The 19004-nt window shown below is 36.0% G+C and overlaps 1 protein-coding gene across 5 annotated transcripts in view; it reads right to left on the minus strand.

The window, feature by feature from the left end:
* Window positions 1-298: 298 nt before the first annotated feature.
* The window catches only part of LOC114053735 (junctophilin-1), a 101029-nt gene continuing 82323 nt past the window's right edge, over window positions 299-19004 (minus strand). Inside the window, exons 4-6 of one of the 5 annotated variants that reach the window (XM_027876866.1) lie at window positions 16376-17022; window positions 2918-3013; window positions 299-963 (exon numbers count right to left, since the gene is read on the minus strand). In XM_027876866.1, the coding sequence (XP_027732667.1) occupies window positions 2933-3013; window positions 16376-17022 (728 nt within the window). In that variant the 3' untranslated portion in view covers window positions 299-963; window positions 2918-2932. The other 4 variants (XM_027876872.1, XM_027876867.1, XM_027876870.1 and 1 more) reach the window with 4 other exon arrangements.

The raw sequence follows: 19004 nt of genomic DNA on the forward strand, positions 1-19004 counted from the left end.
ACAGAGTTCTTTAAATGTAAAAGTAAATTCCCTTGATTAGGCAGTAATCCAATTTTTGAAAGTTTTAGAAGAAATTTGATATTTAACAATTAAAAATGATTGTTTTTTTTTAAAGGGGGAAGGTGGCAGAAATGAAGAAATAAATAATATGATGGGAAACTTGACATTGGCCTGCTTTGATTCATTTTAATTTTTACTGTTAAATTTCCATTGGCAAAGTCAACAACAAAAAAGTACACGCTGTACAAGACTAATTTAAACACAAAGGAAACCCACCTACAACTTTATTAATAACCAACTTTTTTTTTATTAGAGCAAATACAGTTGTGAAAACTGTACATTATACATTTTGGGGTCAAGGACTATAAATAAAGGAACTCATAGGTAAAGAGTTCTTTCACAGCAAGAAACTTTAAATAAACAAAGTGACATATTAAGTACATTGGCAGACTTCATGTGCTGTCCAAAATGTAGTGTACAGTATAACAACCCATTATAAATAGCCTTTCATGTAAAATACAGCTTGTGCACATTTTAGAAAAATACCAACAATTTCTGTTTGAGCTTTGTTTTTAAAAAAGCTTAGAAATCATACATATATTTATAAATGGAACCACCATGCTTACTTTATAAACATTTCCTGAAGTTATCTGTTACTCATTATTTCCAAAGCATTTAGTACTTTAAATAAACATTTAATAAGAATTAAATATTTCAGTTAAAAAATCAGCTTTCCCAGTAAGGAGACATGGAGTGCGACAGGAAGGAGCAGTGACCTCTAGTACCAAGGTTTATATAGAGACAAACATTTTTTAATTTAAAAATGTTGCTTCCTAAATATCAAAGTAAAAGTATGATTTTTTAAAAAAATAAATACACAGGTTGCAATTTTCATTTGCTCTCTTTCTGCTTTCTTCTTGATTCCATACTGGTCACACACAGGATTCTCAACATACTGTACTTCTGCAAAAAACACCACTGGGTTACTACCCTGCAGTTAGCTGGCTCAGGAGACAAAGCATTAAGTCCTCACCTATGTTACTGTATGTGCTGCCCTGAAAAGACAGCATACAAGGTGGAAATAATTCTTGTTATATCGTGCACAAAATGAAAAGGATTTACAAAAAGTTTCCCAAACTACAAAGGATAAAATATTTGAAATAAAGAGACAGAAGTCTCTTCCTTCCTCCAATTTATTTTTTAAATAACAAAAACGTTTACTTTGAGGACAAGCATCCTACATACAGTTTCTGCAAGTAAATATGCATGCTTTTAAGTAATAAAGGATATAGTAGTTACAGTTCAACCTCACAAAATAAATGCAGCTCATATAATAATAAATACCACCAAAAAAAAAACCAAAACAAATACCCCAAATGAAAATTTCTAAGGCTTTTAAATTTGAAATAAAATTACATATGGTCTTTAAAAAAAAACACAAAAGGCATAAATTTGATAAGCAGTGATTTTAAAAACAAATTTATATGCTCTACCTGAATGTATTCAACACAAAATTAGTCTATCCCCCCCAAATAATAGTTATTATTAGCATCTTAGCTTCATTTTCATTGGAACTGGCCTCTAACAAGATTATTCACTTATAGGGTACATCAGTGATGAAATTAAATCTTTTCAACACTTATCACTATTAACACAAAGGCATTAAAAAAAAAAAAGAAAAACCAAATCCCCAAACCATGCAAAGCCTTGATTCTATTTCTCAGAATCCTTTTGTAGTCTAGCTTTCCATTTAAGAATATCACCCCAAAGAGCCTCCATGCTCCAGTATGTTACTGACACAAGCATGTCAAGCCTAGTGACTGCTCAGGAAGACATCATGGTGTCTCCAGACTCTGCCCAATCAACATGAAAGAGAAACAGAGTTTTACCAGTTTAGGAAAATGAATGTCATGAAGAGCTCTGCCTTTCTATCAAAATACATGTGTATACTAGATTTCTGTTTTGCATTTACCTCAAGATGCAACAATTACATTTTAACTAGCCAGGACTTCACACCATTAATTATCATGGCTATACATCAAATTTAAATCAACAGCAAAATGAACAGTCATGCACAAGCAAAAGAAAATGTAATCTCCCAGAACACCACAGGAGAAGTTAAAAGCAGCAGGTAATGGCATAAGACTGGTGAGTGATGCTGCTAACTATTTCTTCTAATGAGAAAGGAGTGAATGTTGGAGTCACTTCCACAGCAACAGTATCCTCTGACCGCATTCCTCTGGCAGTCCTTTCCCCAGCTCCCTACTAAAAACGTCAGATGGTAAAACAGTAAGGCAGCTGTTAGCTTCCATCAACAAAAAGTGCAGCTCCATACATTTCCAGTTTAGTCACACTCTGCTAGGACAGATGGAGTAGCCAATGCACTTCACCGGTTGGGGGCTGCAGCAGCAGATTTGGTGTTTTGTTTGGCTTTTGCTTTTTAAATAAAAAAAAATCATTAAGTTTTGCTCTCCAACATAGCTGCTTGCTTCAGCCTTCAGAGGACCCCAAAGCCACAAACCATCCCCAAGGGAACTGAACAGGTCCTCTGGCTGAATTTTCCAAGTCTCAGATATCTCTCTTGCGATCCCATCCTAATTCCAAGCCTCCTTCCCTGTGTCTGAGCATGACTGGTGTGTTGCCATTTAAAAGGCTGATGACACTACCGCAGAGAACTGTGGGCTAATTCCACTAGTTGTCATGACTTCACTGAAGGGTCAAAACAGTGATATCAGTAAGTAACTATGTTGAATCACATTCAGGCATAGCCAAAATTAAAATAAAGGACATTACAGAGATATTAAAAAACAGAAACAAAAACAAAACAAAAAACAAAAAAATTGTGATTATAAATTTGAATAAGGGAATTGAAACTATTATGTCTTGTGAGTTTACATGAAAATGATACTAGTCTTACCTTTCCTAATTCCAATCAAGTTAGAAAGTGAACAAAAAGAATGGCTAACCCAATATTCAACAGCATGACCAGGACAATCATGACTGAATTAGGACCCTGAAAATAAAACAAAATAAATATTACTTTTTAATGTAAAAAAACCCTCAAGGATAAAGTTAGCCCATTAAGTGAATTACCAATTAACCCAATTCTATAACTTAAAACGTAACCAGTTGTTAAAGTTGTAAAAATGTTAAAAGTGACAATGATTTATCTCAATTGAGCACATTCTAATGTTAGAGATTGTTCTGTAAGTGGTAACACAATTTTTAATTAGCCAGCTCCTAACATATGAATACTAGTCCTTATAAAGATAGAACCTTTACCTGAGATGACATTCGCTATCCCTGTGGATTTCAGCCACTGGGAATTCAATTTAGGAAGATTTGCTTTCTCATGAATGCAGTTAAGTAAAACCTTCTACAACAAAGGTTTTTAACATGAGGTCCATAAACTTACTTTTAAAAAATATTTGTATAATTATTTCAATATTACTGGCCTTCTTTGTAATCTTGTGAATTGTTTTATGCATCTAAAAACGTTACTCTGAGAGGGAGCATACAGGCTTTGCCAGACTGTTAAAGGGGTCCATGACAAAAAAAAATTAAGAAGCCCTGCTCTATACCAAAGTATCTAAATAACAAGCATTTAGAGAAAGCTAAAATGAAATTATGTTCCTCTTACCTTCTTCTGTTTGCCTTTTTGGATACCACCCAAATATACATACATATATACATATACACATGGGAAATAATACTTTTTACATACATTTCCTCAAGTCCATATTCCCCAGGCCAGTTTGACAGGTGGTATACTTAAAAAATACATGATAGCAAACTAGAAGAACATGGGACACATTACCTATTAGACTTATGGGTAGGAGAATTTATGAATAAATAAGAAACAGAGAGCAGTGCAAGATGCAAAATGGATAATTTGATTACATTAAACTAAAAAAGTTTTTGTACAAATAAAATCAATGTAGCCAAGATTAGAAGGAAAGTAGAAAATTGGGGAAAAAAACTTTTATAGAAAGTTTCTCAAATAAAGGTCTCGTATTTCAAATAAGTATGTCAAATATATTTGCAAATTCATATTTGTCAAATATATGTTTGTGAAATATGTTTGTCAAATATATTTGACAAATACATATTTGTCAAATATTTGCCAAATTTGTAAGAATGAGTCATTCCCCAATTGATAAGTGGTCAAAAGATAAGAACAGGTAGTTTTTTTAATGATGCAATCAAAGCTATAGTCATATGAAAAATGCTCTAAATAATTATTGATTAGAGAAAAACACATTAAAACAACCTTGAGATATCATCTTATACCTATCAGATTGTTTAAAATGATAGAAGGGGAAAATGATAAATGCTGGAAGGGATGTGGAAAATTAATTAATACATTGTTGGTAGAACTGTGAACTGATCCAACCACTTTGGAGAGCAACCTGGAATTACGCCCAAAGACATGTTAAACTATGTGTATTCTTTCACCCAGCAATATCACTAGTAGGTCTGTTTCCCAAGGTATTCTAAAATATTTATAGCCCCTCTTTTTGTGGTGGCAAAGAACTGGAAATTGAAGGAATGCCCATCAATCAGAGAATGGCTGAACAAGTTGTGGCATATGATTGTGATGGAATACTACTGTGCCATAAGAAATGATAAGCTTAGATGATCTTAGAAAAACATGTAAAGAATTGTATTAAATAATGAAGAGTGAAATTGAGCAGAACCAAGAGAACATTGTATACAGTAACAGCAATATTGTTCGAAGAATAATTGTGAACAATCAAGTTATTTTGAGTACTACAAATACTCAAATCAACTATAAAAGACCTATGGAGGGAGCTGCTATCTACCTCCAGAGAAAGAATTGATAAATAGAAGTATGCAAAGTATAATTTTACATATATTTATAAATCTGTGTTAAATGATGGCCTTCTCTAGTGCAGGGCAAGGAGGGAGGGAGACAATTCGGAACTTAAGATGTAACAAAATAAACAAATTAAACTAAATTTTAAAAAATCCAGGCAATTTTGTAATAGTGGATCAGATTTAAATTACTCACCTTCAGAATTAACTTCATAGCTGCAAATTTTCATTTCCTATACTCATATCCAAAACACACCCTAAAACCCAGTATCAACATGCTCAATGATGGTTTTCAAGGCAGGCTCCCTTTTTAACATACACCCTTACCAGCATCTATTCTCACCTAACAAGGCTATTTACATGGCCTGCCGTAATTATTTTGCTGATTTGATTTTTGTTGTTCTTCAGTCCCTTTTGACTCTTTTTTTGACCCCATTTGGAATTTCTGGGCAAAGATACTGGAGTGGTTTGGCATTTCTTTTTCCAGTTCAATTTACAGATGAGCAAACTGAGCCAATCAGGGTTAAGTTACTTGCCCAGGGTCACACAGCTAGTAAGTGGCTGGGGTCACATTTGAACTCATGAAGATGAGTCTTCCTGATTCAGGCCCTGACATTCTATTACCGCGCCACTTACCTGCCCTGCTGATTTGATTACAAGTTCTATACACAAAGTCTCACATAATTAATCTCTTCTTTATTAATCTCTTCTTTATTAATCTATTATTAATCTATTTGTTTATTAATCTATTCAGTTAGGAATCAATCTTTTGCACTGGCTATACTTTCACTTCCATTCCTGTTTTCCCCCACATACTTGTCTTAGAAGACTGGTTTGAATACTCCTTGCTCCTCACTGTTATTTCCAGACTCCCACCATTACTCAGCTACCTCTCCTCCTTTATATCAAAATTTTCTACCCTATTCAAATTATGGTATATGTTATCTACTGGCACCCAGGTCATTTCCCTCTCCTTTCTTAAAGAAATTATTGCTTGGTTCACTGTCTGCCTCTCCTCTACAACTATTCTTATGTTAGAGGCTTCTATATCCATGTTGATGCTCCCTCAAACTTCCTAACCTCCCAATTCCTCAATTTCAAACTCTACAGCCCATTCAACTCCACCTTAGCCACACACAGGGATAGTCACATCCTGGATTCATCATTACCCACAAGTGTTCCACTTTTGTAATTAAAAACTTTGACATTCCTTTATTTGACCATAACTTCCTATCATTCCATCTGCCTCACCCAAACCTTTTCCTTGAGCTCACAATGAATGTCATTCCTTCTACTCCTCAGTACTTTCTCAGGCCATTACCACCCCTGCTCTGATTTTACTTTACTTCCTTCCCAATCTTCGCCCTATAGTTAAGCAATTCAATTCCATACATTGTCATCAATTTGAATCCCTTGACCTCTTGTTCTTGATAAACTGAAGCCTCAGTTTATTCCCATCGTGCTCTTCCTTTGCACCTAACACATGTGCTGAACAGACCTGGGGGAAGTCATAAAACCATGTTGACTGGGTATACATAAATTCATTTCTCCCAAATTAATCACCTCTCATTCCTTTCAGAAGCTATTCCAAATCTTCTCTCCTTTCCTCAAGTGTCCCATATCTACCCCCTTTCTCCCACTTTGAGGAGTTTCCCTCTTACTTGTTTGAGAAAACTGAGGCCATTTAACATGTACTCCCTCTTCTATAGTTCTCAACAATTCAGTGGTGTCAAACTCAGAAATGGATCCCAGGAGACTACACAGTGACTTAGAAAACAACAAATCAACATTATGTTATACTGTATTTTTATTTATTTTGTTAAGCATTTCCCAATTAGATTTTAATTTGGTTCAGGCTGTACTTGATAATTTTACTACAGCTGTGAGTTTGACAGCTCTGCCTATACCTCAAAATCCCTTGACTCATCTTTCCTTTTCTCTTCCTCATTTTATGTGAGTCTCTGATAAGGAAGCTCTTCTACTTGCCAAGGCAAACTCCTTCACATGTCATTGATCTCATGCTCTCCTGTCTTCTCCAGCAGATTATAACCCCTTTTAATCTTCAGTTTCTCCCAAACTAGTGTATCTTTACCTATTGCCTTCAACTATGACCAAGTCTGCCCCAACCTTAAAAAAAAAACTTCACTAGACCCTGTTCCCCTCAAGTTGTCATTCAATATCTTGCCTCCCTTTCTCATTAGAACTCCTACAAAAAGCTATCTATGCTTATTGATTCCACTTTCTTTCTTCTCCCTCAACTCTTTGCAATCTGACTTCCACTCTCACTTGATTGAAACTACTCTCTCCAAAATACCAATGATTTCTTAATTTTCAGATCACATGTTCATTTTCCAGTCCTCAACCTAACTGACCTTTCTGCTGTATCTGACAATCTTGATCATCCTGTCCTCCTGGATACTCCCTCTTCTCTGTGTACTTGTGATGCTGCTTTCTCTAGATTCCCCTCCTAACTCTCTGACTACTCCCTCTTAGTGTCCTTTGCTGGCTCATTATTGATATCACACCCTCTAACACTGGGTGTTCCCTCAGACTGTCCTGGGTCCTCTTCTTTTCTCTGGTCATCAATCAGTTCCTATGGGTTCAACTATCTTCTTTGTCCAGATGACTTTCACATCTAAATATCCAGTCCCACTATCTCTTCAGATCAAGTTCCATGTCATCAATGGCCAATTAGATATTTCAAACTAGAAGTATAAGAGACATGTCAAATTCGACATATTTACAAGAGAACTTATTCTTCTCTCCCCCAATCCAATCCTTTTCCAAATGTCACTATTTCTACAGAAGTTATCACCATTCTTGTAGCCTCTCAAGCTCATTATCTCTGTGTTATCCTCATCTCCTCACTCTGTCTCACCCCATGTATTCAATCATGTGGCCAAACTTTGCTGTTTCTAGGACTACAACTTCTCTTGTATATGACATGCAGCCACCACCTCATAATTTTTTACCTGGATAATTGCAAGTTTCCTAATTGTGTCCCTACCTCAAGTCTCTTCCCACTACAATCCATTTTCCACCCAGCAGCCAAAGTGATTCTCCTTAACCGAGTCTCCCTTGCTCAATCAATCCCAGTGGCTTCTATTGCTTCTAGAATAAAATATAAATTCCTCTATTTGACTTTTAATGCTCTTCTCAACCTGGTTCCTATCTTTCCAGCCTCTCTGTAAATTAATCCCCCTCTCCTAATCTGCAATCTATTCAAACTAGCCTTCTCTTTGTTCCTCTCACATGACACTTCATTTTTCATCTGTTTCTTTGTATCGACTCTTTTTTCATAGATGGAATGCCATCCTTTCTTACCTCTGCCTCATAGAATTATTCTCTTTCTCTAAGATACAGCTCAAACATTATCCTCTATGCATATATATTTTTTCAGATTCCTTTCCCACCCCCAACCACTAATGCCTTCCCTCTCAAATGCCCTTGTCTTTAACTATTTTGTATTTATTCTTTATATACTTACATATGTACCTAATGCTTACTTATTAGGATGAAATCTCCTTGTGAATAGGGATTATTCATTCTTTGTATTTATCTCTATTGTCTAGCATTGTGCCTGGACTGTAGTAGGTGCTTAATAAATGCCTGTTGATTAAATGGTTGATAGTCATACCCTGTATTTATATGGAGCTTTACTTTTAAATTTTGTTTTAAAATGATGTCTTTTGTCTTCACATCAGGCATTTTCCACCCCTTTCTTAAAGTGAACCCTTCCTTGGGATAAAGAGAAATAATGAAGCAAAAACATGTGATGTAGAAACCTTGTCTGACCATAGGTATGACATTTTGGAAGCCCTCTACTTTGGCACTGTGAGGGAGGAGGTAGGTTTCATGCCTTCTTCAGGATCTTTATTATTTTTTCTGTTTCTCAGACTTCAACTTCCTTTTCACTTACACTGTTGGCATCACTGTGTATATTATTCTCTTGGTACTGCCAATGATTCTTTTCTATCAGTTCATACAAAAATTTTAATGCTTTTTTCAAGGATATTTCATACCCCCTTATCTCAATTTTATCCTCACAGCAGAGTAGACATAATCTTCCTTATTTTACAGACAAGGAAACTCGTAGTAGAAGAACAGTATTTAAATAGAATGAAAATTAACACTAACTAAACAACAGACTTTATCAGGAGAATTTTTCTAAGATGTCCCCACTCCCTAAGGAAGTATTGAGAAAGAGAAATTCTCTCAGGCTAAGGAGAACAGACAATTATAAGACAGAAAATGGGCTTGGCAAAATCAGGAAGAAGAAATGGCAATGGGGCAGGTCCTGAGCTGGTATCTAGTAGCAAGAACAAAGATACTTATGGATGATAATACTGTAGGGATAGACCTTAATTTACATAAAATTAGACTGCAACAAAGCAATTTTAGTATGCTGCCAAGTTCCTTAAAATTTGTACTCTATCTGCATAATGTAGTCTCCTTAGGACCATGGGGAAAAATAAAATGTGTTGATAATAACTAATTAACTCTTCTCACATAGAATTTCAAAGGTGGTTTCCAACTAGTACAAAAGGAGGTCTGACTTGTATTAATGCTAATTATATTTTCCATGTTAATAATAAATGAACAAATGAAATCTTCAGGTGATCTTAGTTTGGACTCTGCCATCATTCACTATGGAGACTAACTAGATGCTGTATTTCAATTTACTCCAATTAGCAGCCTGTCAATGAGTGTGTTATGTTGCAAAGCATTTCAATCCTTTCAGGACATTGGAATTCATACATTACTTCTGAAGCGAAATACATGACACCTCAGCCTATACCAACAGCAGTGGGTAAAACATACCACATCCCATGCACCATGGCAGCATTAAGGACTGTGCTAGAGTAGGGTAAGTATCCTCTACAAGAAGAGATGCCATTTCTGTAGCCCATTAAGGCTTGCAAAGCACTTCACATACAACATTTCATTCAATTCTCACAATCACCTTGTGAGGGACTATAGATACCACCCCTAAGACGAGGAAACTGAGGTTAAATGACATACTTATGATCTAAACACCTAGTTAAGTGGCAGAAGTAGGATTTCAAGCCAGGTCCCTTCTTAGTCAAGTCCAGCATATTTCCCACTATACCATACTGGTTCTGTGATGTCTAGGTTAAAATTCCAAATCCTTTGTCCTTTCTTTTAATAACCTTGTGGAATTACCCAAGAATTTGTCAAAAATGTATTCACTTCTATAGTCTAGGGTATAAATTATGCTTACTAGCTAGTGTGAGGCCTCATGGTTTACAGGGGGAGATCAAAGGAAATTAGATACAAGAGATGTAGATTCTGTTGATGTAATGTTGGACAAATCTTTTAAAACCCAGTGAGCCATAGCGTCTCCCATCTGTAAAATGGGGATAATAATCACTTATCTTGACTGCTCCACAGGGCTGTCCTAAGTTCTAATGATAAAACATATACAGAGGCTCTTAATAAAACTCTGAAGTCCTAGAAAAAATGTGAGGTGTTATTACTTTTGGGACATATTATAGCGACATCCTACTGTTGTTCTAGCTTTCAGATTTAGTGAGCAAGTCTGCAGACCATCTTATAAATCTTTCCTTAAGTTATGAAATATGCCACTGGTTAAGCTACTTTTTGGAATATTCTTTGTAACACTTTTTTAAAGAAGCCTTGGTAAAGTTATGTCTTTAAGCTCAAGTAGCAGCAATATGAAGAAAAAAGGCTATTTTGTCACTTTTAGCTCTAGGCCACAGTGTTTTATAGACAGGTGCCAGTGGGTGACCCTTTCATTCTTCAAATATTTATGTTATGTGCAGGGAAAGGCGAAGTCCCAGAAATATGACTGTCATGCCCAGTAGGAGCTTAACATAGCAAAATGAAAAATCAGTCTTTGCTTTTCAAGACTGATCAGGGCAGGTGCAATGAAAGAAGTGGCAGCAGCATGAAGATTCAGTCTTGATTAGAACCAACATAATATCTTATATAACAAAATGTGAACCAGTCAAAATGTGGAATTAAATTTTAACTTTAAGGAAGTATAGTTTTATTCATGAGCATGTTGCTCCTATATCCAATTATGAAGAATTTTCTTTTGGAAAGAAATTCTGAATCTGATGCAACAAGATTAAGTGAATCAAAGATAATTAAAATACATCTGGAGAAAATATATATCCAAATTCCTCTTTGATATTCTAGTGTTAGTTAAGTGAGCCTGGTTATTATCCTTCAAGTAAAATGGAATTATTTTGAACCAAAACAAAATGTATAAAACAGTCCCCTTTATTACCTGAAATAAACCTGAAGTCTTTCTCTAAAAATAATTATTAACAGATTATTCCAGGTTCAAGCCTGATTTGATTTAGGGATTATTTAGGGCTTACTTCAATTCAAAAGAAACTATGAATGACCTGAGGAAGAATTCTATTCAGGTAATGCTCAAAAGTGTTCTGGAAGAAGATCAGAGTAATGGCTGGAAGAAATCAGGAAAAATCATGGGTAATTTTCAAAGATAATTAGTTAGGATCCTCTACTGAAAAACGTCTCAGCTTGCTGTGAGACAGTAGCTTAAATCTGTTTCTAGTGGCCCATACCAAAGTCATTATGTTGAAAAATCCCATGAATTTGTGTATCAAATGGAAATGTGCAGTTGTGGAATAATGTTACACATGTACAGTCACATATTCATATAATATACAATTCTCATGGGTAATTTCCGACTTCTCATCCCTTCCCCAACACATATATTTCCCTTAACAAACTGTGCTAACAGTCAACCTGTGTCCCAGATTTCCTGTGTCTAAGATATGAGAATTAGCTAGGATATTTAGAGAGGACCCTAGGTTCACCCTCCAGATGGATCGTGTTACTGCAGAACTGAGGTATTCCTTAGGATTTTTTTGTAGAACTGGTACAATTACCAAAAATTATTGCCAAGTTCCACTTCAGTTTGCTTTAGTCTTTCTCATGTCTGGGAGTAGTGTTTTCAGTAGGCCCACCAAAAACACTAATTTTCAGGTTAAACGTTTTGGTTTTTATTCTGTCCATTTTCCCAGTGTCCAGAGAAAGATAGACATTACTGGACCATGCTGTGAATTCATATTGCTATAAATTTGAAATCTTTATGTAGAGAGAACTGTAGCAAAACTAGATAGAGTTTTTCCTTCTCAAATTTATGGTGAGTATTGCTTTGTACAATACTATCCTAAGTCCTCTCTAAATACTCTAGATAATTCTCATATCTCAGACACAGAAAATCTGAGAGACAGGTTGATTTGTTAGCATAGTTTATTAGGGGTATTGTATGTTTTAATATTAAAACACACCAAGTTTTAGATACTGGTATTAAATGGCTATTTAGGAGCAAAAACAGTTACTGAGAGTGTGACTAGAAGCTCCAATTTCCAAAGATAACAACATATAACACACAAAAAAATCTTTATACATAAAATATACCTCATGAAGGATTATTGCCAATTGCTATTGGAATCAGGGAGCCTAATGCAGAGGAGAATTCTGTAACCAAGGATTTGGCATCAGGAATCCAAAACACAACCTACTCATTGAGTAATACAATGAATCAGAGCAAGGAATGTGTTATAATATTGAGGGATAATCTTTCAAAGTCAACCAGACCTTTTCTTCATCTAAGATGGGTGTGCCTTCACCTTCTACAACTAACAAAGTCATTTTACAGAAAGGATACTATGGACAGCTATAATATAATTTACTCTAAACTCACAGTAAATTATGGTAATGACAGAATTAGAACCTGTCTCCTGAGTCATTAATAGTCTCCTGAGACTATTAATAATCAACATTATATAGGGTTTTTAAGTTTACAAAGGACTGTCAGTCAATAAACATTTATTATGTGCCAGGCACTGTACACACATATTATCTCATTTGAGCCTTACACTTGCTCTGTGAGGTAAGAACCATAGCTATGATCCATATTTCACAGATGAACTGAGACTCTAGGAGATTGAAGGATTTAACCATAGTGTCATAGCTCATGAGATCTGAAGCCCATCTAACTGACTCCAAGACTAGTACCCCATCTACCACATTATTTTGAATAAAATACATAGTCAATACTTATAATCATTTATTCTAGTCCCCTATTTGATATGTAAATCCCATCTACAATATTCTCAATAAATGTTCATCCAACTTCTACTTGATTGTGGCCATTGATAAGGAGTTCATCATTTAAGGGGTGCAACTTTTGTAACCTATTTCATTTTAAGACAACTATTGTGTTGAAATCTGCCCTCTCTAACCATTACTCACTTTGATCTTGGTCCTCTGTTAAACCACGTAGCTAAATTAAAGTCTAATGCCACTTTTTAAAGAGAGCTAAGGAATAGGAATGACTTTCACCCATGGTATACAAAGAAATTTTTTTTATGTGTACATTACTCAGGAGCCCTTGAAGAATAACCAATATATGGATATAAATGCTGAAAAACAAATGATAGGTAAATTATGTTTAACAAATTCAATGACATTGTCAACATATACCATCCTACTGATACATCATTAAACACTCAGTGTTCTAGCACATCATTTACTCTATTGCAGGATGACATTTTTGGAGATGATACAGTTCATCTGGTTAATTTATTTTTGGCAATTTAAAAAAACATCTATCTAGAGAAAATAAACTAGATTTATAACAATGGTAACTAATATGTCATAAATATTTGTAATAGTCTTAAAAAGAGACTCAAGGGAATAGACTTCAAATATTTTAATTTCAACTAATGAACTTCAACTATTTTATCATTATATCAAGGTCATAGTCAGACTGTCATTTTTGTCAGTTAAACTATTCCAAATCTGAATAAAAAAATGTCATTTTGAAATTGTTAGTCTCTTTCTTAAGCTAAATCTGAAATTCAGTTATTCCACCCACAAGGCATTTGGACTGCTTTGTAATTGCTGCACAGATTTTGATCAATCACTAACTGCAGCTGCAGAATCTATAAGTACTGCTGAGTTTGGGAACACACTTTCTTCATTGTCAATGTGTACCAGATATCAGTATATATTAAAGAGACAGGTTCCACAAGCCATGTAGGAGAATCAGTCACATGTAGATGAAAATTTAGAATTTGCCAGCAACACAATCATAGGGAATAATAACAGATCTTGTGTTGACATATATTAAATTATAATAATAGTGATAATAAATAAAATTTATTTGATAAATAAAATAGATAATAGATAATAATTAATAAATTAGATAATAATATAAACAAATAAAATAGAAACAACAGGTAACAAAATCATCCTAGAAAACTTGGCTGTCTAAGAACATTCTAGTACAACATTTTCCTTGCATGGACGAAGTTCTTTTGTAAAATGCTGGAATTTTTTAGTCACTACATAGGAAGCTGGTAGTGAGGAAAGGTGTTCTGGCAGCAAAGCTTTGTTCATCAAATTGAATTCAAATACACATGAAGGCAACATTATACACAGGACAACACTAGTCATGTAAAATATGTTCAGTTAAATACCTGGTTCTAAAAAAAAATCACGTAATATTGAAGCAATAAACTCCTCTACCCCCTCATATTTTGGTTTTGGGGAGTAGGGGTTAGGGGATTTGGACTTGTGATTTCATTGACATGAATAATTATTGGTGGATTGATGTAGCCCTGATAGAGCCCATCTATAACTTAGAGACTCAGAGACTTGTCTAGGGGCACTGAAGTGAATTGCCTATACTCACACAGCTAATGTTAGATCTTCCTGACTATACGGCTAACCTTCTAGCCAATAGGCTAGGATAACTCTCATTTTAGAGATGAGGAAACTGAGGACTAAAGAGGTCCTATGGGTGTTTACTTGTGTAAGGATGCTGACTAGCTAGTACCAAAGGAAGGTCTAGGAGCATTACCCTTTGGCAATCTGGCTTCTATCCTTGCCATTCTTCTGACAGTGCTGTCTTCAAAGTAATCGCCTCTTTAATGCCAAATCTATGGCTTTCTGTTCTCATTATCTTTGACTGATCTAATGCATTTGACACTGTTGATCACTCTCCTCCTTCTTGATACTTTTTCGCTTAGTTGATTTTGTGATACAATATTCCCATATGGCCCTCCCTACCATTCTTCAACATGGAGGTGGGGAGGTGGGAGGAGGAGGAGCTTCTGTCATAGGTCCTGTTCTTTTCCTAGCTGGGCTCGTTAACTTCCAAAGGTTTAAATGATCACATTTATGCATGTGACCCCTAAATCTTTACCTTCACTGCCAAGGTTTCCCCAGAGATCAATATCCATCTTTCCAACTGCCTGCTGGATATTTCTACCGACATGAATTGATGGCACTGCAAACTCAATATACCCCAAACTGAATTCTATCTTCTCCCCAAAACCTGCCCTTCTTCCAACTTCTATATTCCTGTTGATATTACCTCCCAGTCATGCATCCTGGTAATCTCATAGTCATCTTTAACTTTTCCTTCTCTCCTTTGGTCTTCATGTTCAACAAATTATCAAGTTCTATTGATTCTATCTCCCCCATCTCTCTCACAATCATCTCTTTATTCTAACTACCACTGAAATGATGCTAGTTCAGGCAGGCCTTCATCCCTTTTCCACTGTACCAGTCTCCTAACTGATCTCCAAACTATCCTTCACACCACTTACTGTATAATCTTCGTCATGACTGATCATATCAGTTTTCTAGTTGAAAAAGAAAAAGAAACACATTAAAAAAAAATCCTTCAGTGGCTCCCCATTGCCTAGAGAACAAAGTATAAGTTGATCTTAGAATTTATAGCCCTCTACAACTGACTTCCAATCTGCCTTTCTTTGTGTACTTTCCAGGAAAACCAGCCAAGGCTCAGGGACTATTCCCATCTTGCTTTCTCCCTTCTCAGTCATTTTTTTCACACTGTCCTTTAGAATGAATTCCATATCTATCATATCTGTCTGAAGTTCCCTTTTTTCAAGGTCTAACCTAGACAACATTTCCTTCTTATAGCTTTTCCTGGGAACCCCAGAAGAAAGTCATCTCTCCCTCAAATTTCTCAAAGCACACTGCTCTTTTGTACTTACCAGACTCTCTCTGGTATAAGTGTCTTTAGTGCACATGTCTTTTACTCCCTACTAGATTTTAAGCCTCTTGAAAGCAGCTTCTGTATGTATCATTTCTTTTTCTCTTCTAAGCCTATCACAGTGTTTTACAAATAGCAGGTATTAACAGCAGCCAGGGAGAAAGAGCTACAATTCCTTCCTAGCACTTAAAAAGTTGCTCCTAATGCTGCAAAACAATAAAGGTTAAAAAAAAAAAGGGGCAGGTGGCCATTAGTTTTCTGGGTTATTTTAACTTGACTGGAAAAGGAATATTAGAAGATTTCTGAGTTGAAAATCCTTGGTTTCAAACTAACATACTAAATTTTAGAAGCAATTCTGAGGACATTTATTCCTTGGCTTATTTAATTCAATGACCTCTTGGCTAATAACCATCCCACATTGCTAACAGAAAGGAAAATCCCCTAAGAGTACGTACTAGGAAAGAGGGAGAAGTTTCCTATAAAACTCACCGAATTATCTTCTTTTTCCAAAGAAGAACATGAATCATTGTTTGCTGGATTCTTTGGTGTGGCAAGTTCAGACTTCTTCATTTTTGGCTCAGATTTGCTTTCTTTGGCAGCTAGTTTTGTCGTGGACTTAAGGGGACTTGACTTCTGATGTGGTTGCTTGGGCACCAGTGCCAAAGAAGACTGGCTCACACCTCCATCTTCCTCCTTGTCTTCTGGTGGTTGCTGTGGTGCATTCAGTTTCACATAATAGCCATGATACTGTGAATGCAACTCCCCATTACCAGGGTGGAAGGAGGTATTGTGGCGGCCAGAGTACTTGGACTGCGGCAATGCTGTTACCTCCTCCTTTGGGGGTAGCTTTGAAAGTAGGGGCTTGTTGACAACTGCAGTTACATACTCATCGGCTATGCCCTTGTTTTCTTGATTGAGTCTTGCCCCTGAGCTGGGGTTTTGCTTTTTCACTGGGGAGGAAGGCTGAGGAGAGTGGCTTGATTTTGGGCTTGGCTCAGGGGACCTGGGGGGAGTTGTGCCTTTCCGATAAAAATGAGGAGATTCCTTTGGTGAAGGTGGCTTTTCTGGGACTTTTTCTTCTGGATTTTCTTTAGTTTCTATGCCTTCCTGAAATCTCTGTTTGATATAATCAGGACCTGCAAGAGATGACAATGGAAAAATGTGACTAAAATAGGATATGATGTCTTATTAATTCTGATGACAGTTTTTGCTGGATTAAATTCACTTATTCTACCTTTAGATGTGAAACAGAGATCTATTTATACAAGCTACATGTTTTAATCTGGCTATATATTTGGTATCATGGTATAGTAGATAGAAGATTGCCTTTGGATTTAGGAAGACCTGGGTTCGACAGTAGACCTGCATCTACTATCTCTCTGTGGAAGGAAGGAAGGAATCATTAAGCACTTACTATGTGTCAAACACCATGTTAAGAGCTTTACAAATATTATCTCTTTTGATACTCATTTGATTCTGTGAGGTACTATTATCTCTATCTCATAGTTGAGGAAATGGAAGCAAAAAGTGGTTAAGTGACTTGCCCACGTCATATAGTTAAATAAATGTAGGCTGGATTTGTACTCAGGTTTTTCTGACTCTAGGCCCAGTGTTCTATCCATTGTACCACTAGGTGCCTGGGTACCACTTAGTGCTGCAGGCAAATTTCTAAGATTTTAAGTTACTCAAAAGTTGCAGACCTGCATCAATGGAAGACGTTTCTATACTCACAATTTCAAGTTCCTTACCTTGATGACAATAGATCTAGAACCCCTTCTTGATACTTCCCCCATCCTTCTCCTGCATCCAAGGTTAAATACAGAAATAAAAAGCTTGAGAAGACTCTTTTCATATTCAGAAAAGAGCATCAAAGATCATGCCAAAGGGACATTGGTAACAACATTGTGATTCACACCAGATTTATCTATCGAATTCTGATCTACATGATACAATCCAAACCTTATAAGGTATGGAATTCTTTATTTAAACATGGGCCTATGCAAGACACTCATTGTGTAATTTTAAATAATGATGTCAGAGAATCACAAGGATGAAAGAAACATCAGACATGGTTTTTAAAGATAGTTGGACAGGAGAGTCTTAAAAATCACTCTAATCAACACATTTCAATATTTACTATCAGAAAAGCTTTTACCTAAGCCAGATGTCCTATGCCAAAATTTACTCCTCCTCACCCAAATAAACAAAAACAATGTGACTAGTTACTCACAGTCTACCACTCTTTCCATTACACCACATTGCTTCAAAAGGAAAATGCTAGTGGTAAGTGTAGACCTTGTGATTTTTGGTAAGATAACTTTTTTTCCTCTAAAATCAAATGAAGCGATATTCATGGGCCTCTGTGTCTATCACAATCCTGTCTCAGAAACTTACTAGCTGGGTAAGTAATTTAACCTCTTAGCCTCAGTTTCCTCATCTGTAAAATGAGGGGGCCTAAACTCTATGGCCTCTAAAGTCCCTTCCAGCTCTAAATCTATAGTAGTATGATAACTATTTTACATCCTCCCTTCTCACCTGTACATAATTTTCTCCCAGGAACCTCCTCTTCTCATATGTGCACATTCCCTTTGGCCACTACAGCTCAATCTGGTGAGAGTAATCAAACATCTGGGCAGGTGGTGATGATTTCCTCTCCTGGGCACAGGAAGTTGACTGTTTCTGTCTAATTTTCCTAACTCACTTTTGTCTTCTCCAGTGATGTGCCCAGTGGCACCACTCACCTCCAAATATGTGCACTATTGGTTTTGCGCAGAGACTTTACAGTGATTGTTTTCATTCCACAGAATCTTGTGCTCGCCATATGCTATCCCAGTGGTAATCAGTGGAGCTGGGCACATGCAAAACCCTGAAACAGCCATATAACTCTTATAGGCCCTATACAGTATAGGATACTATTTTATCTCAGAGATTAGATATCTTTAAGATCTGTCATTAGATATCTTTTAAACCTTTCAAAGAACTTTTTCCTTAGATTTGTTGAGTTAGCATCACTAGGCTATCCCACTCTCAATTCTTCTGATTTGAGGACCAGATGGCTCAGCAATTTTGACAATATGCTAGGAACTTACTTTACCATTTAAAGAGTATTATGAACTGG

This window comes from Vombatus ursinus, unplaced genomic scaffold (assembly GCF_900497805.2).
Source record: "Vombatus ursinus unplaced genomic scaffold, bare-nosed wombat genome assembly UNPS02014812.1, whole genome shotgun sequence".
NCBI lineage: Eukaryota > Metazoa > Chordata > Mammalia > Diprotodontia > Vombatidae > Vombatus > Vombatus ursinus.